The sequence below is a fragment of the Phytophthora infestans genome, genomic scaffold, assembly GCF_000142945.1.
Source record: "Phytophthora infestans T30-4 supercont1.11 genomic scaffold, whole genome shotgun sequence".
NCBI lineage: Eukaryota > Oomycota > Peronosporomycetes > Peronosporales > Peronosporaceae > Phytophthora > Phytophthora infestans.
Window position 1 is genome coordinate 71138 of NW_003303748.1, and position 22989 is coordinate 94126.

A 22989-nucleotide genomic window follows, 5' to 3' on the forward strand; every position below is an offset into this window, starting at 1 on the left:
GAGCTTTCCACACCTGATCATGATTTCGAATTGACATTCAAATCTGAGCGGAAGTTGGCAGCACTAACTCAACTGGTGGATTAACTGGCCGAACTATTACACGACATGCGTTCAGCCATGGTTGATACATCATTTGAGATCGATGAGCTTGAATATTGGGCGGAGAAGTATCTAGTGATCGAGAACAAGCCCAACCGTGACTTTGATTTAAATTTCTGTACTTTCGAGAAGATGTTGAAAACTACTAGCTTCGAGTCTCTTCATGTGCTTAAACGATTTGTACTCTACTTCATTCACGAGTTCTACGTCTTTGAAGGAACCGATATCACCTACTACAAGCATAAGCCAATGGAGGACGATAATTTTGTGATCAAGGCATATGATCCAAAGAACTGCTTCAAGGTGCAAATTAAGTTCATTGAAAACAAGAAGCCACGTTCCATCAAGCTGTCGGACCTTCTCAATACGGCTCCATTCCACAAGCTTGCAAATACGGTCTGCAAATGGGAACATGATCCAAATGGCATGGAGACATTCAGCTTAGCAAATCCACTACTGGCGAAGGATTTGCACGAACAAATTACCGAATCTGACTTGCACCCAGTGGTAATTGATTACCTGAAACGTATCGTTTGCTTCAATCATCCTGAAAGGTACCAGTGGTTGATGGAGTATATTGGTAGCCTTTGTCACTATCCAGACAACAAGAAGAAGGTTATGCTCGTGTTATATTCAATGGAGAAGCAAATTGGGAAGTCTAATTTCTTCAAGCTCCTCACTAGTCCTCTAAGAACAGCAAATACTCACATGACTCAGCGTCTTAATGTCTTTAGCGAGCGTGGATCGCCGCAACTTCGACATAAAAAAATTGTGCTGGTTTGAGGAAATTGCTGGCGATAAGCGCTCGTTTCGTAATTGTCTTGAGCGAAGGAAGTCTGCTATCACCGAGTCCGTACAATCTAGTCGAAAGCTCTACCATGAAGAAGAAGTACATAGCAACATCACTGAATTATTGGTGCTTCCAACAACTTGATTGGCATCGTCGAAGACAAGATGACAATTTTCGATGTAAATCCGGTGGAACAGCACAACAAGGTCTATTATGGAAAGCTGATTGATGATGTGATCAAAATGTGAATGAGATGAGCAAATTCGACACATATTTGAAGCGGTTTATCAACCCCAAGCCAAAATCCTTCTTCCGATTTTCTAGATATGATTCTATGACAACTGCTAGCCATGAGAGCATTGCCAACTATGTCAATGAACTTAATGAATCGGGACTAAATGAAATCGTACACAGTGAGTCGAAAGGCCTATATTGCGTGGAGAGAGATATTATGTATCAGCATTATCAAAGGTGGCGTGACATCTTGTAAAGTCCCTGATAAGCGATCAAAATTTTGTGAGAAGATATCGACGTTGGACAAGCGTATCACATTCAAGCGATACAAAGAAAGTGGAGCCACGCCTTATAAATTCTTCTTTCCTATTGACTTTAACCAAGTCGAAAGCTTGCCGAGGCAGCAATACGACGATTGCGACGAGGTTGAGTCATGCCAGCCCCAGTTAATTGCTTTACTCCTTTACGGATTTCGTGACTGAATCCACCGGTTTCTGGTGCGGTGATATCAGCAACTGTATCCATTACAGAGCCTGCAAATGGTTTCCAATTATTTTTCAAACCCCCCCAAATTGATTTTCCGGCTTCTTTCACGCCATTCCATAAATCTCCCCAAAGATCTACTTCCATCGAGTCCAGATTGATGCGTACGTAAACCTTCACCGTGAGTCATATGTAAAGTCGTTCCTTTACCAGATTCATTCGCTTTGACAAGCTTCTTGTACTTTTCGGGTCCAATATAGTGGGTAGGACCAGCATTAAGCTGAGCATGCATACAAAACCTTTAAGGCCTGCGCGTGGCTAAGGCTGACACGAAACTCTTTATACGTCTTAGCAGATTTCGAAGCAATCGCGTTAGCTGCGATCACTTATATATAAGCACGAAATAAACAACATGTCAAAGCTTAAATCCAAAACTCAGAATCTAGATGAACTAAAACAAATAATTATTCGGGATCTCGAAATGAGCAATGACAGGCTATCCAAAGCCACAATGAACCTGCGATTGTTCAAATCGGGGAAGGAGACCATGCAATGGGATCCTAAGGAATTTATTGCTCGTATTCAATATCCCAACAAACAGGACGATGCAAATTTTCAGAAAGTGTATGGTGTTCAGAGCTCTGACATGATTGCTGAATTGATACGTCTTTACAAAAGCAAAGAGAGTCTTATCCTAACTTTGAATGCACTTTGCAAGATGGTGAAGAATCGATTTCCTGACGCGTTTCAATACTATAACGCAGTGAGAAAGGTACTTAACAAGCAGAATAAGGAGGAAAAATTGGATAATGAGCTCACGCCTGAAGAAAAGAAGAAATACATTAGCTACCAAGAATTGATAGCAGTTCCACAAAAAGTCAAGAAGATTATCATGGATACATATGGCGAAATGTTCCTATCAAACAATGAGCTAAGCAAACTTACCAAAGCGAAACGAATTGATAATCTACGCCTTATTTTTGACTATGTCACACTATATCTCAATGTCAATTATTCTCTGCGTCTCATATGGCCCTCAGTCTATCTGAAGAAAGTTGATGGTGGTAACTACCTCCAAGGAACGAAGCTCCACTCGAATCATTTAAGAACGTTCGCCTCATGGGTGCGCAAATTATTGATCTAGATGGAACAACGAACAATCTTATTGCTAACTTTCTTCATTTTCTTTCAGGCTCTCTCGGGCAAACACCAACATATCTACTTTAGCGTGTTTACAACAATAGTCCAGGCGAATATGACAGTAATAATGGATTCAGCTCAGCTCTCTCAAAGCTCTTCGTAAAATACAATGGAAAGCCAATGAGCATGAGCATGATCCATCACATTGTCGAATCATATCTGATCCAATCACCAACATGTGCGAAGTTTACTAATAGAGAAAAATATGACCTTCACGCTAAGCTACTCCATAGCCCGTTTGCTGCCAATACTAGCTACAACAAGATTGCAAACAGATCCACGGCATCAGAGGTCAGCGAGGAAGCTCCTGACTTCTCATATGAGCCAGCGCCTCAACCTCCATCACCTGCTAAGCCGCAAACACGCTCTAAAGCTCGTAGAGAACGCATATTTCATGGAAATTTCACTCCAACAGGCAGTGATAAATCACTTGAAATTAAAATCGAGAAGTAATATGAATACACCCAATATAAAAAGCAAATCACATCCAAATGACGTCCAAACGGGGTCCACATGTTATGATTTTCAATGGATTGCACGCGCGTCTACGAAGCGGAAAAACACTTGTAAATCTGAAGACTATGCTCGTCGCTCATGCGTTCGTTGATTTATGGCACCTGATTGAAGATGAGCAGAGCTTCGACAAGCATCTCTTAAGTCTTCTCGACGAGCCTGAGCAAGACGTTATGAGAAATTGCTTGAGCGAATGTCATATCAAGTCACGAGAATTTGATCCGGCTTACAATGAGCAACTGGGTGGTGTAGTAAAACGCTTGAAAATGCTACAAGGAGCTACAGCTATTGGAGATGATAATCCAGGCATTAAAAGGAAATGAAGCAACTTCTTGACAAGCTGTATGAGAAAGGAGTATTTTCAGCAAATTATTATACCCAATTCAAGCGGATGATGCAGCTCTCTTAGAGTCACGCTTGAAGGTGAGTAGCTTACTCGTATCAATGTATTTGGGCTTCTTTGCCTTTTTTGCTCCTTGGCGAGTTGGCTAACACTTACCTTATCCAGTTGCTTCGTCAGAGTCTCAATGTTTGTGGAGCCATGGTCTGTCTTGGAGGGTCCAAGCGGCTTGACAGTTCCGCAGGTGACACCATCACCGTCAATATCCATTGGTTGTGGCATCATCTCCCTGCGAATTCTTTTACGTCGATGCAATTTCTTCACTTGTGTATATATAAGCAAATCAAAATGTCATTTCCAGTTTTGTTGAACGTCAACAATCAAAACAACTTGTATCTGACCAACAACACGACCGGTGAATACTACTACTTCGTCTCGTGTGCTGAGAATCCATTCGCGTATGCGATTCAGCTCATGATACTGTATGTAAAGAATGTCACTGGATACACAGCAGCAAGCGGCTTCCCAACAATGCTAGCCACTGCATACAGTCCTCAGCTTCAAATTGATAACTCTAGATTTGGAGCTATCGTTGGGCTATCCAATGGTGTCTATCCTGCTGCTCAAACTACGAGCGCTTACGCCATCAATAGCAACGCCACACCTCCTGTCGCTGCTGTAATTCTAGGGCTGTCTGATCTTTATAACCCAATTGCAAGCAACAATCAAGTTCTCCACACCTTCACAAGCGCTGAAGTAGGATTCGGCGGACTTATTACCACGTCACAAGGTAAAGGTATTGCATATTGGCCGATGCAAGGAACCAATAACGAGATCACGTTGAGCTTCTATGATCAAGACATGCGTCCGTTGCAGATTATCGATCCTAACGTGTGTATTCGTTTGCCAATGAGACAAAAAAATATGACTCGACGATGTGATTACCTTTCGCAGATATACTCGATGACATTGCGATAGATCTTGCTTTCGATGATGTCCATTAACATAGTGCTCATCTTCTCAGATGTTACTCGCTTCTAGAGATCAATAAATTCTTTGACTGGCATATCACTTGGAAAGTCGCGGCAAATAATTGCAAGATCTCGTTGGGTCAAATTACATATTTGGGCTTCTTTGCCTTTTTTGCTCCTTGGCGAGTTGGCTAACACTTACCTTATCCAGTTGCTTCGTCAGAGTCTCAATGTTTGTGGAGCCATGGTCTGTCTTGGAGGGTCCAAGCGGCTTGACAGTTCCGCAGGTGACACCATCACCGTCAATATCCATTGGTTGTGGCATCATCTCCCTGCGAATTCTTTTACGTCGATGCAATTTCTTCACTTGTGTATATATAAGCAAATCAAAATGTCATTTCCAGTTTTGTTGAACGTCAACAATCAAAACAACTTGTATCTGACCAACAACACGACCGGTGAATACTACTACTTCGTCTCGTGTGCTGAGAATCCATTCGCGTATGCGATTCAGCTCATGATACTGTATGTAAAGAATGTCACTGGATACACAGCAGCAAGCGGCTTCCCAACAATGCTAGCCACTGCATACAGTCATCAGCTTCAAATTGATAACTCTAGATTTGGAGCTATCGTTGGGCTATCCAATGGTGTATATCCTGCTGCTCAAACTACGAGCGCTTACGCCATCAATAGCAACGTCACGCCTTCTGTCGCTGCTGTAATTCTAGGGCTGTCTAATCTTTATAGCCCAATTGCAAGCAACAATCAAGTTCTCCACACCTCCACAAGCGCTGAAGTAGGATTCGGCGGACTTATTATAACATGTCACAAGGTCAAGGTATTGCATATTGGCCGATGCAAGGAACCAATAACGAGATCACGTTGAGCTTCTATGATCAAGACATGCGTCCGTTGCAAATTATCGATCCTAACGTGTGTATTCGTTTGCTAATGAGACAAAAAAATATGACTCGACGATGTGATTACCTTTCGCAGATATACTCGATGACATTGCGATAGATCTTGCTTTCGATGATGTCCATTAACATAGTGCTCATCTTCTCAGATGTTACTCGCTTCTAGAGATCAATAAATTCTTTGACTGGCATATCACTTGGAAAGTCGCGGCAAATAATTGCAAGATCTCGTTGGGTCAAATTACGGCTGAGAACCACATATTGGCTGTTGATGCGAATCGTCTGTGGAATACCAAAGTAGCTCTGACTAATGTAGATCATACTCCATCCTTGTTTTTGGCCTCTGATGAAGTATTGACCGATTTGAGCTTGAGTCTTCTTTGGTTCGAGCACTAAATTATCAAATATAACGAGTTTGCTTGTCTCAATGTCATAATCGCTCATTGCTGGAACTACTCCATTTTCAAAATCTCGACGTCATCGATGGTATCCTTAAAATGATCGTAGAGCGTCTCATTCGTTTTCGTGCAGATGACGATCTTTGTAAAGCATTTGCTAAGCAGAGCGATGATATAGAGGATGGTGCTGGATTTTCCACTGCCCGATGGACTTGCTATGCAGAGCCTGAAAGGTAATTCAAAATGGTCATTATTTGGATATATCTTGAGCTTTTTTATCTATCGTTTCATAGAAGTTAATCATATTTCTGTGATTGTATATACAAGTAATCAAAATGTCTTCTCTTCCACCAACAACCAATAGTTCAGTCTTCAATAGCTCTTTATTCCTTGGATCAAATGATTACTTGATCATCGCCACCGCTGGCAAGAGATACCAGAAACTCGGTGGGACTGGAGTCTTCAGTTCATTGGCTGTAGCAGGTAATCTCGACTGTGGATCGTTGACGATTGCAGGAGCTGTTGTTGATCTCAGTTCACTATCAGGAGTCACAGCTGGCACAGTTACAGCATCCAAGTTATTTGTGGTCGATGCGAATTAAGATATCAGCTCATTTCGTAATTTGACGGCAGTAAATCTTACTGGAACTCTACTGACGGCAGCGCAACCGAATATCACGTCGATTGGAACATTGTCGTCTCTGAATGTGTCTGGAGGATTGACAGCATCTACGCTGACTGGAACGCTTAGCACAGCAGCTCAACATAATATTACATCGCTTGGAACTCTCACAACTGGATTGCAATCAACGATCAGCAACAACACAACTTCATTTGCAAGCTATGCGCGTTGGACAAACAGTCTTATTACGCCAATGAGCTGTGTGCTCGAAGTGTCAAAAATCGCGCCTAGGTTCGGAGCAATCTCGCAACATACTTTTCGTATCTATTCAGGCAATGCAATTGCAATGTGGATGGACGTTAGCCAGAACGTGAGAATTGGAACCGTAGCACCATCTGGAACGTATAAGTTAGAAGTAGATGGATCTATAAACGCTGACGCAATTAACATCAATGGAGTTGCAGTTGCTTTTCGGCTGATATAACATCTATCACCGGTATCACTGCGGGGATAGCTTCCGCAAACAAAGCTTTGGTTGCTGACAGTAGCCTAAATATCGCTGGAATAAACTCTCTCAACGCAACATCATTGACTGGAACTTTGCTTACTCCAGCTTAACCAAACATAACGAGCGTTGGTACATTATCTAGTTTGAATCTGTCGGGTTCAGGTATCACTCACACACAGAGTGCTGGAGGCAATGTTACTTTATTTGCTAACTCAACAGCTATAAGCACGCTCACCATCGGTATTGCAAGTGCTGGTGGCGCATGCGATATTCGATCAAGTACTGCAAGCGATCTATACCTGGATGCTAATAATACGAGAAGGCTCTCGATTAAAAGTGGAGGTAATGTCGGTATCAATACACTTCTCCAGGTTATCAACTTGATGTGAGCGGGTCTTTTAGTTCCACCAGCTTTTACATGAACAGAGCGCTTATCACAGCCTCGGCAACATATTTGAATGAAGTAACGGGGTATGGAACGTATCCGGCTTAGCAGGTGATGGAGGTTGAGGCGCTGGCTCATATGAAAAGTCGGGAGCTTCCTCGCTAACCTCTGATGCTGTGGATCTGTTTGCAATCTTGTTGTAGCTAGTATTGGCAGCAAACGTGCTATGGAGTAGCTTAGCGTGAAGGTCATGTTTTTCTCTATTAGTAAGCTTCGCATATGTTGGTGATTGGATCAGATGTGATTCAACAATGTGACGCATCATGTCCATTCTCATTGGCTTTCCATTGTATTTTACGAAGAGCTTTGAGAGAGCTGAACTGAATCCATTATTACTGTCATATTCGCCTGGACTATTGTTGTAAACACGCTAAAGTAGATATGTTGGTGTTTGCCCGAGAGAGCCTGAACAACGATCAATCTTATTGCTAATTCTTTAGCAATAAGATTGTTCGTTGTTCCATCTAGATCAATAATTTGCGCACCCATGAGGCGAACGTTCTTAAAAATTTTCGAGTAGAGCTTCGTTCCTTGGAGGTAGTTACCACCATCAACTCTCTTCAGATAGACTGAGGGCCATATGAGACGCAGAGAATAATTGACATTGAGATATAGTGTGACATAGTCAAAAATAAGGCGTAGATTATCAATTCGTTTCGCTTTGGTAAGTTTGCTTAGCTCATTGTTTGATAGGAACATTTCGCCATACGTATCCATGATAATCTTCTCGACTTTTTGTGGAACCGCTATCAGTTCTTGGTAGCTAATGTATTTCTTCTTTTCTTCAGGCGTGAGCTCATTATCCAATTTTTCCTCCTTATTCTGCTTGTTAAGTACCTTTCTCACTGCGTTATAGTATTGAAACGCGTCAGGAAATCGATTCTTCACCATCTTGCAAAGTGCATTCAAAGTTAGGATAAGACTCTCTTTGCTTTTGTAAAGACGTATCAATTCAGCAATCATGTCAGAGCTCTGAACACCATACACTTTCTGAAAATTTGCATCGTCCTGTTTGTTGGGATATTGAATACGAGCAATAAATTCCTTAGGATCCCATTGCATGGTCTCCTTCCCCGATTTGAACAATCGCAGGTTCATTGTGGCTTTGGATAGCCTGTCATTGCTCATTTCGAGATCGCGAATAATTGTTTGTTTTAGTTCATCTAGATTCTGAGTTTTGGATTTAAGCTTTGACATGTTGTTTATTTCGTGCTTATATGTAAGTTATCACAAATAACGCGATTGCTTCGAAATCTGCTAAGATGTATAAAGAGTTTCGTGTCAACCTTAGCCACGCGCAGGCCTTAAAGGTTTTGCATGGAAAGCCTGTTCGATTGACGCATGCGCAGCTCAATGCTGGTCCTACCCACTATTTTGGACCCGAGACGTATAAGAAGCTTGTCAAAGCGAATGAATCTGGTAAAGGAACGACTTTACATATGACTCACGGTGAAGGTTTACGTACGCATCAATCTGGACTCGATGGAAGTGGATTTTGGGGAGACTTATGGAATGGCGCGAAAGAAGCTGGAAAATCAATTTGGGGGTTTTGAAAAATAATTGGAAACCATTTGCAGGCTCTGTAATGGATACAGTTGCTGATATCACCGCACAAGAAACTGGTGGATTCAGTCACGAAATCCGTAAAGGAGTGAAGAAATTAACTGGGGCTGGCATGACTCAACCTCGTCGCAATCGTCGTATTGCTGCCTCGGCAAGCTTTCGACTTGGTTAAAGTCAATAGGAAAGAAGAATTTATAAGGCGTGGCTCCACTTTCTTTGTATCGCTTGAATGTGATACGCTTGTCCAACGTCGATATCTTCTCACAAAATTTTGATCGCTTATCAGGGACTTTACCAGATGTCTCACGCCACCTTTGATAATGCTGATACATAATATCTCTCCCCACGCAATATAGGCCTTTCGACTCACTGTGTACAATTCCATTTAGTCCAGATTCATTAACCCAATGAACGCCGTAATCTGTATAATACGTAATATGACATGATGCAGGTTTAAATGAATCAACAGCTTGGACGCGGCGTCGTTCAGGCTACTACACCGCATATATAAGTTTGTACAGACCACCATGGGAGTTTTTATCATTTTTGATCGGCGAGGGGGAGATAGAAAGGTACTATTCGAAACACATAGAAATCCAATATAAACGGCCTAGAGGTTTGAAAATTCTAATGCAAGCCCTTAAGCTCCTCTCTGCCCAAAACCTCCACCACTCAACCAAAAATGCCGGAAACGATCGACAGGAAGGAGTTCAAGCGTCTGTGGGGGTCGCTAAAAAAGGCTGGCTGGCGGGCAAGACCTCCTTCAGGTCCCCTCTCCGATCATGCGTATCTCAAGCCTGGCGTGAAAGGAAAGCTAGACAACTACAAGGCTGACACTGATTACTTTATCGGTACGTTGTGTTTAGCAGTAATAACTACTCCCTCTAACCCTGTGTGGTGTAGGTCCCAAGCCTTTGTGGAAGTATGCTCTGCGTGAGGGTCTAGTACCTTTCCCCCCTCAACAATGTATGACGGGGATGCTCTACAGTTCCAACGACTGTAATGCATAGAGCGAAGGGGGAGACAGAGCGTGTTGCGGTACCGTGCCCGCAGCTTGTGGTTGATTATCACCAAGGTATGGGGCGGAGTAGATCGCCATGATCAACTCCGCCTTCAGCGCTATTCAATCCAGCTTACTGTGGCCTTCAAAAAGTACTATCGGCAACTCTTCATGGGTTTTGTGGGACATGGCGATAGTCAACGGTTTTATTTTACATAAAATTATTCTCAAGCAAAAAGGGCTGCCAGTGCCAACACACGCGCAGTATATGCGCCGACTTCATACCGAGCTTTTGGCCACGAACGAAGCCACACTGCGTACATACACCAACGCCGAGGACCTCGTTTCTGAGCCTATTCACACGCAACCGCACAGACTGCGAAACAATGAGGAAAAATACAAAGGCAAGAAGCGAAAAAAACCCAGAGATGGATCAACCGCCAGCAACCTCCAGCGTAAAGGGCAGAAGCGTAAGGGCAAGCGCCGCCAGCACTTGTGCAAAGTTTGCTCAGCCTTGGCAACTCCCCAGACAAAGAGCTTTGAAACCAGTTACTACTGCGAGCAGTGCACATCCAACTTCGGAGGCTACGTACCTCTATGTAACAAGGTTCGCCACGAGGAAACCGGCAACACGCTCACATGCGGCCAAATATGGCATGATTTGTGGCGCAACGGCACTGCCATCCCTGCTCACCTCAAGAAGCGTATTCGCTTCCGCAAGCGAAAGAACTTCGAGATTTCGAGCGACAGCGACGACGGCGGCAGCGACGCGAATGATGATTGCGTGGATATCCAGGATAGCGAGTAACTAGGCGTAGATAATGCAGCCCGTACACTCACCAATTTGTCGGCCAGTTCTTGCCTAGTTCTTCTTCTACTCTTGCTAGTCTAGAACTGGCCGAAAATTTGGTGAGCGTACGGGTGACGTAGTGGCACGCTTCGCCAGTCATTTAGGCGCAAACGCAGATTGCCCAGACCCATCAGATTCAGCGGGATACTCGAAGTAGAAGGATATGCGACGAAAGTCACGTCACATTTGCCCAATGAAATCATGACATTTTACCAGCCGGTGGGCACATTGTTGTTTTTCTACGACAGATTGCAGTCTATATGTACCTGGTCGCAGCGTTTTCGCTACATCCCATTGCGGACGGCTTGCAATGCATTAAGTTTGCAAAAGTGGCAGCTATAGTTTAATAAAGATAATCATTTACTCTGTATTATACAGAATATCATGAAGCGGGCATTGTATTAAGTTCATTGACATAGTTGGCAATGCCCTCATTGCTAGCAGTTGTCATAGAATCATAGATAGGAGTTCGAAAGAAGGATTTTGGCTTGGGATTGGCAAACTGCTTCAAATATGTGTCGAATTTGCTCATCTCATTATCATTTTTGATCACATCATCAATCATCTTTCCATAATAAACCTTGTTGTGCTGTTCCGCTAGATTTACATCGAAAATTGCCATCTTGTCTTCGACGATGCCAATCAAGTTGTTGGAAGCACCAATAAATTCAGTGATGTTGCTATGTACTTCTTCTTCATGGTAAATTTGTTTTTGATTGTACGGACTCGGTGATAGCAGACTTCCTTCACTCAAGGCAATTACGAAACGAGCGCTTATCGCCAGCAATTTCCACAAACCAGCACAATTTTTTGTTTAAGTTGCGGCGATCCACGCTCGCCAAAGACATTAAGATGCTGAGTCATGTGAGTATTTGCTGTTCCCAGAAGACTAGTGAGGAGCTTGAAGAAATTAGACTTCCCAATTTGCTTCTCCATTGAACATAACACGAGCATAACCTTCGTCTTGTAGTCTGTATAGTGACAAAGGCTAACAATATACTTCATCAACCACTGGTACCTCTCAGGATGGTTGAAGCAAATGATACGCTTCAGGTAATCAATTAGCACTGGGTGCAAGTCAGATTCGGTAATTTCTTCGTGCAAATAAATCGCCAGTAGTGGATTTGCTAAGCTGAATGTCTCCATGTCATTTGGATCATGTTCCCATTTGCAGACAGTATTTGCACACTTGTGGAATGGAACCGTATTGAAAAGGTCAGACAGCTTGATGGAGCGTGGCTTTTTGCGCTCCATTTCTTCCTGTTTGACTTTAGTTTTTGGTCGGAGATTAGGAGATGTCTCATCTGGAGCAGGCGCATCACGTTTACGTCTCAAGAACGCTTTTGCGATTTAATGGCCTTATCGTCAATGTCTTCTTTAGTAGTCTTACGGTTATGCATAAATACCTTGCTTCTAAAGTCTTTTTTTTCGTCAAGTATTTTCGAATACGATCTTGAAAAGCTTCTTCCACATCCATTTTTTTCTTTCTTTTAGTGTACTCGAAGTTGTTCATATGATTCGTGAATTTTCGTCATTGAATATTTTCTCGAACGAGAAGCTCGGTGGAGCGTTCATGCTCCCGTCCGTATCAGTTTGCTGAGGGACATACTTATGAAGATGTGGATTCGGATTTGGTTTCTTTTGGTTAGGGTTTGGTTTCTTTTGGTGAGTCATGGAGCTTTCCTTCGTCACCCTTAACTACTGGAGGAGCCTTCTTCGTGAGCTTACTAGTGATCTGATCATAGTCATAATCTCGTGATTTGCCCATGACTTGTTGGCACAGAGTTGCCAAAGAATCGCTGCTAGCGAGGTCTAAAGCTTGCTGCTGAATCCTTGCTTTCAGCTTCGCGCCTTGGACAAAATCACTTTTGGTCATTGCATTGTAGTAGCGATCATACGCTTTTTGCTTAGTTTGATTATCAGTGAAGAACCCGCTCATTTGTGCCTGGATGCTATATTTGGCAAATAAAAAAATACTAATGGATAGCGGGTTGGCATTAAGTTTTCAACCGCGCCTAGAAAGACAGTGTCCATAGCAGTATCTACAGTTGCTACGACTTCACGTAGAATATGAGAATAAATCGTAAGCGCGTAGTTCGTGTTGTTCGTACCCGAAACAATGATCGACTTGCCTGCACCATCTTCGCTGGGTAGACGACGGCCAATGTCAACAGCAATGAATCGGTACAGTGATTCCCATAGACGCTGAGACAGTAAGCCAACATTAGTGACCTACCATCAACGCCAGATTTTGACATTTTTTGTACGAATAGATCGTAGCCGAAGTTGACAGGATTATTCCAAATTGGGACGTTAGGCATCGTTGAAAAGCAACTACGGAATAAATTGATCACATCTGGTAAAGAGCTTGATTCAGGGGTTACATTTGTAATAACAGGTTGCATAATCAATTTTTTCGGATTGGCAATACCATTCGTCACCGTCCATGTAAATAACGGACCGGCATGGGCAGTAAACTTGTTGGTTACACGTTCAATGTAACGGAACGTCTTCTTTTGGATGAGAGCGTTGTCAGCTGATTGATTTGGGCTATATGTTGGAGCAAGTTGACGAGAGAATGTCTGCGATGGAGCAATACCACTTCCCGAAGTTGCAGTACCATTAACATCGGCTGTGACTAACAAATGTGTTGATCCTGGAACAGCTAAACCACTTGATTCGCCAGTGTTGGTTGTATTTGCGGATGTACCATTCCATAGAATTGGGCAAGTGTTGCCGAAGTTCATATTACTGTTGATGCTAGCAATATTCGTTGCTGCAACCGTACCTGCTGATCCACCAGTGGGAATTGACGTAGCACAGCAGTTATAGTTGATATACATGAACCCCTTCTTGTTCCTTTGCATTGTACATTTCTTGAAGTAGTCGGATAAGCCAGAGAGCTTAAGGCAGGCTAAATAATGCGCTACGCTAAACGGAGCACCGGCAGCAACGGCGCCAGCTGGGCGCGACGTATACTTGCGGCTTTGACACAGCTTGGATATTGGCTTTATATCACATGATATCATATGCAAGGTTACCGCTGCTTTGATCAAGCGCAGTGAATAGCGATCGTTTGTACGCACCTCCATTCGAAAATGTGTTAAAAAGACCCCATTCGCCAGCGGTGCCGCTAATATAATTGGATGCTGCCATGTTGTCAAGATTTTGGGCGACTCCGGGAATTGGTAGACGATATTCATCTAGCACGAAGCTGCTCGTTGGTCCTCGTTTAATGTAGGAGTTGTAGTCCCATTCGGTTAGCGCCTTGAATGTAGCATTCACATTTTCATGAACTTGATTCGTCTGAACGGTCACGCCATCTACAACAGCTTGAACGGAATCAATGAATTGCCAGGCATCTGCCTTGGGAACAAGCTGATCAACGGTACAAGCAGCGGTCGAGGTAACAGAAGATTCTCCAGCATTGAGAATCTGAAGCTTGATTGGAAGATCAATGACAGCCTCTTCCCAGTTGACAAACGCATATTGAGAAGAGATCGTGGATAGGTTGAATTGAATTTGACCAGCGCCAGTGCTACTAGTCGAATCCAGAATCTAGGTCCATTTCTTATCACGGAAGAGCGTTTCAGCTGGAGCGGGTTCGACGGAGTGCTCGAAAGCAGAGATATCACTTGCGGTGGACATTGTATAGTACGAGATTGCTTTATATTGGGCAAGATATAGATCTTCAGAAAAAACACTATATGAGCGAAAAGAAAATTATTAAATTGTCTCGAACAACAGATGATCAACTAATGAAACTCGCTACTTCTTTTGGGGTAAAGGTAGATCAAATCGATTTCAAGCTAAATCTTGATAGAAGCACAGATTATGCAATAATCAATATGGGCAATCCAATTATCAGAGGCACACATTGGCCGGCAGTATCAAACAAAGACAAACGCTACTCCGATCCTCTAGGCCTTCCAAGACCACGCGTTATTCCTAAAGACTTTTCTTATCGCGAAATTGATATCCAAGACCCCCGATTCGGGCACTGTGATGGCTTCTGTATCTTATGGCTCTACTATTTGCAGCATGGAAAAGAAGACGAGTTTTACAAACTGCTCAAGCAGCTCGGATAATGGCATCTGTAATATAAACCATGCAAGAGTCAGGATATAAGTTCCGCGTTTCCAACGCGCGAGGGCAAAAAAATACGATGCGCTGCTCAGCGATGGCAGAGTCGTGTCGTTTGGAGCAATCAAGTCCAATGGTGAGCCCTATCAGCAATATCAAGATCGCACAAATTTAAAAGCATACCGTGACTATGATCACAAAGATACAAAGCGAAGAGAGCGATACTATAAGCGACATGGTCCGATTGATGATCAACATCCTTACACTCCCGGTTGGTTCTTACGCACTACTGAATTTTAATAACTACAATCACTCTGGTATCCCTCGTTTAAAGTGCCGATCGGGGACAATGTACGAGAATTCGCATTAGGATTACGTTAACTCGCGCGTTCTTTCTCTGAGCGTACGCTAGTGGACGGACTGCATGGATTATGTTACATCGTCCGCTCAACCTGTGCATAAAATGGCATCTAGAATACCCCTAGCCGCCCTTAGATACAGCGATGATGTACCATGTACATGTAGTACAGTATTAATACGTCACTTCACGCACGAATCGAATCTCTCAAGACACTCAAAGGAACATTATCATCTCATTGATCATCAGCGAGGTGATCAACTTGATCATCGAAGAGAATAGAACAGCATTAACTTCGTAAGACAAGTCCGTGCGCCTTGCACTAGTGTCAAGCTCATGGCCTTGCAAGAGATTTGCTTGAAAAGCCTAACGTAATTGTGCTCCAATAAAACAAGATTGTGCGCTAACCTATTTCATTTCGACGCTTTAACCATTTCCTAAAACTTAAAACACGAAACTTGTGAGACAGTGGAATGGGCAGACTGCTCATATCCGCAGTGCATTACCCATAAAAAGAATGGACACCTGACAGCAGGAGTCAAGTGCGCAGTTCTTCTCCACAGGAAAGCACAGAGACCGGACACAGCAGAGCCGATTCCACCCCACTCTCTATCGCTGGAAAACTGACGGCGGAGTGATCTTCTCGTAGCGGCTAAGTACTGGGCAAATAATAAGTAGCAGACAATATACACATCATCCGGCTCCCAGCACCTTACAGCTCGAGCTCCTTCACCGTTTCCCACGTATAGTCCGCGTCCTCAAGGCCGAAGTGGCCGTAGGCAGCGGTCTTCTGCATCACCGGGCGCTTCAGCTGCAGGGTCAAAAGCACCCGATGCTTGACAAATTGCGTGACTTTGGATTAGATCTGGAGAACATCGTGTACTACCGTGGAGAAATGCACTATCTGGTGATGATACCGAAACGTCAGAACTTAAGAGAGCTTCATGTGGTAAACGAAGACCACCTAAGCTCGACAGCTCTGGTCATGGACGACAACATCAACAACAGTGCATTGTATGAGTTTGTCAAGGGAATTGTCGACTTCGCTGGTATCCCGAGGAAAACAGACTTTACACGTGTCAGTCTCTTTGATTTCAGCTCTCTCACCCGTGCAGATAAGGCTGCGAGTATCCTCTCGTCGCATGGTAAGAAGCTTTACGTCAGTCTCATTGGAGACTCGTTGCACGAGCCCGTATGGCACGAGGGTGTGGGAACTTGCAGTGGCTTCTTGAGTGCGTGTGGATGGTGGCACAGATCGGCCGAGATCCCGATGAACAGCTTCTGGTCGACCGTGAAGCCGCATACCAAGTGACGATGCGAGTGTCGAGCAATCACCGTGAAGACTTGCAGAAGAATATACGCAAGCACACAGCTGATCCTAGATCGCGCTACACCGTCTAGTTGCATTGCAGGATTGAGTGTAGAATGTTGGATTGAGACTAAAATCATGTAGGAAGTGTTGTATTTGAGACCAAAATCAATTTAGTCCAGTACATAATTCGAAAATTACAGGTGGCCCGAATACTTTTTAATCATACTGAAATGCAGTCAATAATGGACGAGGACGAGGACACATACGGCTTCGGGACCTTCGCCGACCTGTTCGACACGGCGCCGGCGCAGGCCGCCAAGCGACTGGATCTTGGTGCGCTAAGTCGCTTCTGCATGCACGAGCGTCTGTTGTCGCGCTTCGAGCAGCAGCAACGAAGGGACCAGCACATCGTCCTGTACCAGCACGTGGCCGCCAAATTCGACGGTGCTCGAATCGACGGCGGTTTAGGCGCGTTGGTGTGTCACCACTCGAAAATGGCGGCATCGTGTGGCTACAGGCCACGCAGTCGGACTCGGACGCGCTGGAACGGCGCAAAAAGGAGCTACAGGACATCACGAACCGCCAGGACAAAGCAGATCACAAGTCGGCGGCCGCACTCTTCGTAGCCTTCAAGCATGTGGCAGCAGTGCAGCCCACTATAGTGCAAAACACAGTACAGGGTGTGGAAGTGAAGCTTAAGGATGGTAACCGCCTCGAACTTACCTTCTTGCCCGGACCTTTTGCAGGTCCCAAACATCGAGATGAATTTCTTGAGACTATGAAGAAACAGATGAGTAGTGGCAATAAAAACATACAAGAGACGGTCGATACTACAGCAACGCACACACCTAGTAGACGTAGTAACGCTACGTCGGAAACCAAGATGAACACTGCGAGTTCGAAGACAGGAAGAGTACTGTCAGCTTATTCGGAGATATACGAAGCTGGACCCGATGAGTGACGACGCATTTGCACTTGCCAAGCAGGTGCATGCAGGGACGGGCTATTACCTAGGACCCATGTCGAAACATACTCCGAAGCTCTCGGAAGACTCGGAATACCGCAAGAAAAACAATGCAGAAGCTGTCGGATGCTCTGATCGGATGAACCAGGAGTGGAGCGAGGCAGATACGCATCGGGAGCTGCATACGAAGACCAAATCGTCTAGAAATGAAGGCCATCTGTACGAGTACACAGACACAGTCACAGGTGCTCAGATCTCGACCCGGACGTATGAACAGCGATATCTCGAGTACGTCAAGGCGCACGACGTCAACCCGGTGATCCACATGTTTCCTGTTCAGGATAAACGAGTGAAGGGGGAGGAAGTGAAGGTATCGCATGAATATGGGTCGACAATATCGTCAGAGAACGCAAGATCGCTGTTCATGAAGTCTCTAGGAGTCGACATCAGCTCAAGTTGCATCATTGACAACGATTTCTTCTCACTAGGAGCAGATCATACGCTGTCCGATACGTCAGCGTACAGAAGTGAGGACTTGGTATTTCGAGCTGCAGTGGACAGTGCTCGGACGAGTTTTTGGAACAGTTGGGGGGCAGCGCTTGCTCAAGTTTCTGCCAATCGAGGTGGGCATGACCATTCCAAGAGCCAAACTCAGTCTACGAGTGGTGTTTCAGGTACGGATAAACGTCGTTTTGCCTCGATATCTAGTGACGCTAATGTGATGTGCTGCTTGTTAGGTCAATCATCTCGAAAAAGGCCTCGAGAAAGGAGACAGAGTCTCGTGTTGCCCACGTCGGATGATCTCCTGTCAACTGTTGCAAAGGGTGCGGATGCTACAGCTGCAGACGGCGGTGACTTGCATGAGTCACGAACGAAACGCAGTCGACCGACGGCGCAGAATTCTCGACGCAATGCTCGTAGAGCGAGTATCGTGAACACAGTGGAGTTCCCCTCGACTGAGGCAAGTGAAGCTAAGGATAAAGCGCCTGTTGGGAAACGCAAGACACCTCAAGCATCTCGCAAGTCTCCAAAATCAAGACAGGCTGCAAATGGCTACGCGCGTAAGACCAGCTCGCTTGAGATGGTGGGAGACGACGACTCGAGTTTGTGTAAACTCTGCTACAGCGAGGAAGCGCTGGTGCACATGAAACCGTGCGGCCACGCCGTGTGTAGCGCGTGCTGGTCGCGGCTGCCTGCTTCGTCCGGACAGAGTGATGCAGTATCCCGTCGCGTGTGTCCCTGGGACCGCGAGATAGTAGCGAAACGGTAGTGAGTGACAACAAGTTGCAGTGTTGAGTTGTGAAATGATGGGGGAGCAATGGTGACTCCTCGGCTACTGTATCGAAGGAAAGAAGCACAACGAAGCTGAACGTGAGTGGGTCCAGGTTGCTGTAGAAGGATGCAAGTGTGCTTATAAATCTTCGAACGGATACAGGCGAGGTGAAAGCGAGGCTTCGAGATGACGAACGAATTGAAGAGGAGTATGTCCTCTCACTGGCTAGGACACTGCCAGTGGCTACTGCTGCTGGTAAACTAAATGTACATTTCGACAACGGTTAGTAGCCAAATCTCGACTTCAGTTTATCGATCGAGAGTTTGTAGATCTTCAAATGCTGTTACAGCAAACTTGCCAGCCCCAATAAGGAGCGACACCATCTAATAGACGTCTTCGAACGTTTGTACAAACGCTAGTGAAGCACACCAGCGACGACAGTACCGCAGTATGGCAACACAGCGAAGACGATATCGTCTCAAACGGAGGCATCATTCGTTGCGCGACAGGAACAGAATCGGCAGTGATTACATGTAGTCAAATGAGGCTATAGTGCTGATCTAGCCAAGGAATTTTTACTGCTGCTTGACACGTCGATCGGATGCAGGCAGACCATTACCGTACTGTACAGTACATCATCGCTGTCTCTAAGGGCGGCTAGGGGTACTCTAGATGCCATTTTATGCACCGGTTGAGCGGACGATGTAACATAATCAATGCAGTCTGTCCACTAGCGTACGCTCAGAGAAAGAACGCGCGAGTTAGCGTAATCCTAATGTGAATTCTCGTACATTGTCCCCGATCGGCACTTTAACCCTTCTATTAATAGCCCGGTATTCTGTATCCTACAGAATAAGATGTTTAACAGGATTTAGTACCCAGCAAAGTTAGCTGCTGCCCCCAAGTCCGCATATGAGAATTTGTATACGTGGTAATCAGCAGATCCTTCCCGTTGGATTGGTGAAGGGTAGATAGACGGGGATTCTTCTGTGTGAGTAGAAAGACCAATATAAAATTAGAACAGGTTTGAAAATTAGAGTGAAAGCCCAAAACTGCCGCGTGGCAATCAGTCCCTCCCATTCGAAAATCATCTCTGAACAATGAACGGCCCCGGAGAGAAGACATTCAAGCAGCTGTGGCGGGAGTTATGCAAGGACGGATGGAAGCCCCGCAAACCCACGCGCATGGCCAAGCATCCCCGCTACGTGAAGCCAGGAATCAAGGGACGTCTTGATGAATCGAGACGCGGCATTGACTTTTTTTAGGGTACGTTGCAACGCTAACTGACTTAATAATGCTCAATACTTACAATGGTGTGTTTATCAGGCGAAGCTGAACTCATGGCGTTTGGACGTGCATCCGGTCGTCTCCAGCTTCCACTCCCAAGCGTGCGTGTTGGCCCTGCATATCCTCCGATTGGCGAGCAAGCATCGTACGAAGCTGTTGGGGAGGAACCTCCTCATGGCCATCCACCGCTCACCACTTCCGCGCCACCACCTTCCGTTACGGCGACTGAATCCGCCCAAGCTTCAGAAGTAAGTGCTCCTCAAGTCAGTGCACGTGTTCAACCTCCAGCGACCGCTCCGTTGACGCCGGAGGTGAATCCGGCAGGACTACAGCCATCGACTGAAGTTCAAGCTCAACTGGCTATAGCGGATGGTACAGAACAAGATGAAGCCTTGGAGGGCCACGACCTGGATAATGCAGAACATGGGGATACGGAGTTTACAGTCCCGGAGGATACAGAACAAGAAAGGAGAAATGAAGGCTCTGATACAGAATGGAACCCGCGAGAGAAATCGACGGAAGCAGATGAAGCAAAGAGCGAGAGTGACGACCCTGCGGATTATCGTGTAGATTTCGATGTCTTTGATAGCGACCACTTCATGGAGGGTCTCCGAAAAGAGCGATTGCTCGGCCCGACAGATGGTGATGATGTGAACGTGGTGGCTGGTCAAGATGCCAGCGACTCCGATTCAGACGCGGATAACGAAGACGTGATGAACGCCAACGAAGTGGTCCTTGAAGTAGAAGGTGTAGAAGATCTAGAAGACGTGTCTTTGAATGATGACATCCCCGAGGAAGGACTCTTTGACCTGACTAGTGGTGATTTGCGAGACATCGCGGAGAATGGATGGATTACTTATGCCGAAGCGGAAAGTGGTAAGCCGTATGATACAGATTAGTGTGTGGTGCAATTGTACTTATTCCGGATTGTGTGTTTACTACAGGGAATCTCCGGATGGACGCTGCAACGGACTATTACGACGGACCGTGCGGACCCACACGGTCTGCGGTCGCATACGCAGACTCTCCATTGACCATGTTCTTCTACTTTTTACCGAAGGAGCTATGGATTCGAGTTGCTGATGAGACGAACCGCTACCGAGAGCAGAATATTGGTGCTGTGGCATTATCTCGTCGAGCAAAGATGCTTGCTCGCCAAGCTGAGGATCCTCGCGTGAGTGTGCCCAACTTAGAAGATATCGAAGCCAAGTTGAGGAAATTCAAGCGTATTCAAGCTCATGAGATTTTGCACGTCGTGGTATTGCTCTTTGCACGAGCTGTCGCTCCGATTCGAGACGGGCTCTCCAACCACTGGAGAACTGAAGAAGATGGAGCCATTCCACGCGGGATGTTCTCTCGCTTCATGAAGCGCGATCGCTTTGAGGCGATCATGAAATTTCTGCACTTCAACAACAACGATGACGGTGGAGCGCATGCTGACAGAGCTTGAAAAATCCGTCCTGTGTTGCAAGCTGTTGAAAAAACATTTAAGCATATGAACAACTTTGGATGGCAAAATTTAGAAAAACAGCAGTAAATAAAAACAATGCGTTTGCGATAGATCAGCTGCGAAAAAAGAGTATCGAAAAGATAATAAAGAGGAATTCAAGGCCTACAATAAGGAATACTATAGGGAAAATAAGCAACGATGGGATGCAATTTCTAAAGCCCGACTCGCAGCTCGATCCAATTGTGAATGTGGTGGCAAATATTCTGCTGCAAATCACCATGTTCACGCTCGATCGAAGAAGCACAAGCGGTGGCTAGAAGAACAGAGTGCTTAGACTATGACATTTTTTTTTACTTTCTCCAGGTATATATAAACAGTCATGAATCACTCGCGTCAATCTTATCATAAAGATACCAGAAGTAATCGTCAGAAACGACGTGATGCCAATCACCAGCAGATGATACGAAATTTTGTGAATGCACTATGCGTGAAGGAGGCGCAACAACAACGAATTAAGGATCCAATTGCATATAATTTCAATACTTAAGATAGAATTGTTATGTGACCCTGGCAATTTGTTTTAGAGATATAGATACTAACAGTGTGTAGATAACCATGGAGGCCGATACGCGCTAAGCGTCACTCATAGAAACGACACATGAACAACATGAAGATAATTACATCGTTTCTACATTATCTTAAACATATTTCAGATAAATATACCTAGAAAGTGGACATTCAATACGTTGATACAGCTGATGAGGAGCCAGTCGTTATTGATGATAATGATAACAAAGTTTACACTCCAACAATCGCACCAATCAACGTGAAGCCATTTACATTCGACACTGATAAGTTGAGGTCTGATGCTAACATTCGAGAGAAGACCTTGAGTTTGGTGATGGCGAATATGAACCAGTCTTCGAAGTGAGGTATTTTTTTTACAAGAGCTGCAGGCGGTTCAATTCACTTTTGAGGGTTTCCAATCTATCAATCTTATCGGTGCTATCGCTCATAGTTGTAATCGCTCTGTTGCGATACACACTCTCAATATCACCAGGCAGAAACTCGCGATTGATGAGATTGAGTTGATTTTGAGATTTTAGAATTCGCTCTTGTTGAGATTCAATCATCTTTTCAATGCGCGTGAGCTCTCCGACAAAGTCAAAACCCTTAAATCCAGCGATCAAGCGGCTATATACTTCATATCAATAGCTGTCAATATAGTCTTGCATGGCTAGATTGTATATTCTAGAATATTTAGTCTGTATATATAAGTTCCTAAACATGACCTGAACCGGTTCCATGCACCGAACCGACGTAACA

The 22989-nt window shown here is 44.8% G+C and overlaps 5 protein-coding genes across 5 annotated transcripts; 3 read left to right on the forward strand and 2 right to left on the reverse strand.

The window, feature by feature from the left end:
• Window positions 1-2324: 2324 nt before the first annotated feature.
• On the forward strand, window positions 2325-3259 carry PITG_07358 (uncharacterized protein; the record flags this gene model as incomplete). The annotated part of the gene is made up of 2 exons (XM_002904350.1): window positions 2325-2716; window positions 2851-3259. The coding sequence occupies 2 exons, from the start codon at window positions 2325-2327 to the stop codon at window positions 3257-3259; spliced, it is 801 nt and encodes a 266-aa protein (XP_002904396.1).
• A 2357-nt stretch (window positions 3260-5616) lies between these two features.
• On the reverse strand, window positions 5617-5994 carry PITG_07359 (uncharacterized protein; the record flags this gene model as incomplete). Its single annotated transcript, XM_002904351.1, has 2 exons — window positions 5617-5705; window positions 5748-5994. 2 exons carry the CDS (start codon window positions 5992-5994, stop codon window positions 5617-5619), a joined length of 336 nt encoding a protein of 111 aa, XP_002904397.1.
• Window positions 5995-12738: 6744 nt separating this feature from the next.
• PITG_07360 (uncharacterized protein) lies at window positions 12739-14584 on the reverse strand (the record flags this gene model as incomplete). The annotated part of the gene is made up of 6 exons (XM_002904352.1): window positions 12739-12761; window positions 12803-12842; window positions 12947-13141; window positions 13204-13921; window positions 14019-14494; window positions 14546-14584. 6 exons carry the CDS (start codon window positions 14582-14584, stop codon window positions 12739-12741), a joined length of 1491 nt encoding a protein of 496 aa, XP_002904398.1.
• Window positions 14585-16209: 1625 nt separating this feature from the next.
• PITG_07361 (uncharacterized protein) lies at window positions 16210-16883 on the forward strand (the record flags this gene model as incomplete). Its single annotated transcript, XM_002904353.1, has 2 exons — window positions 16210-16569; window positions 16611-16883. The coding sequence occupies 2 exons, from the start codon at window positions 16210-16212 to the stop codon at window positions 16776-16778; spliced, it is 528 nt and encodes a 175-aa protein (XP_002904399.1).
• A 3929-nt stretch (window positions 16884-20812) lies between these two features.
• On the forward strand, window positions 20813-21580 carry PITG_07362 (uncharacterized protein; the record flags this gene model as incomplete). The annotated part of the gene is made up of 3 exons (XM_002904354.1): window positions 20813-21089; window positions 21158-21465; window positions 21509-21580. The coding sequence occupies 3 exons, from the start codon at window positions 20813-20815 to the stop codon at window positions 21578-21580; spliced, it is 657 nt and encodes a 218-aa protein (XP_002904400.1).
• Window positions 21581-22989: the final 1409 nt, after the last annotated feature.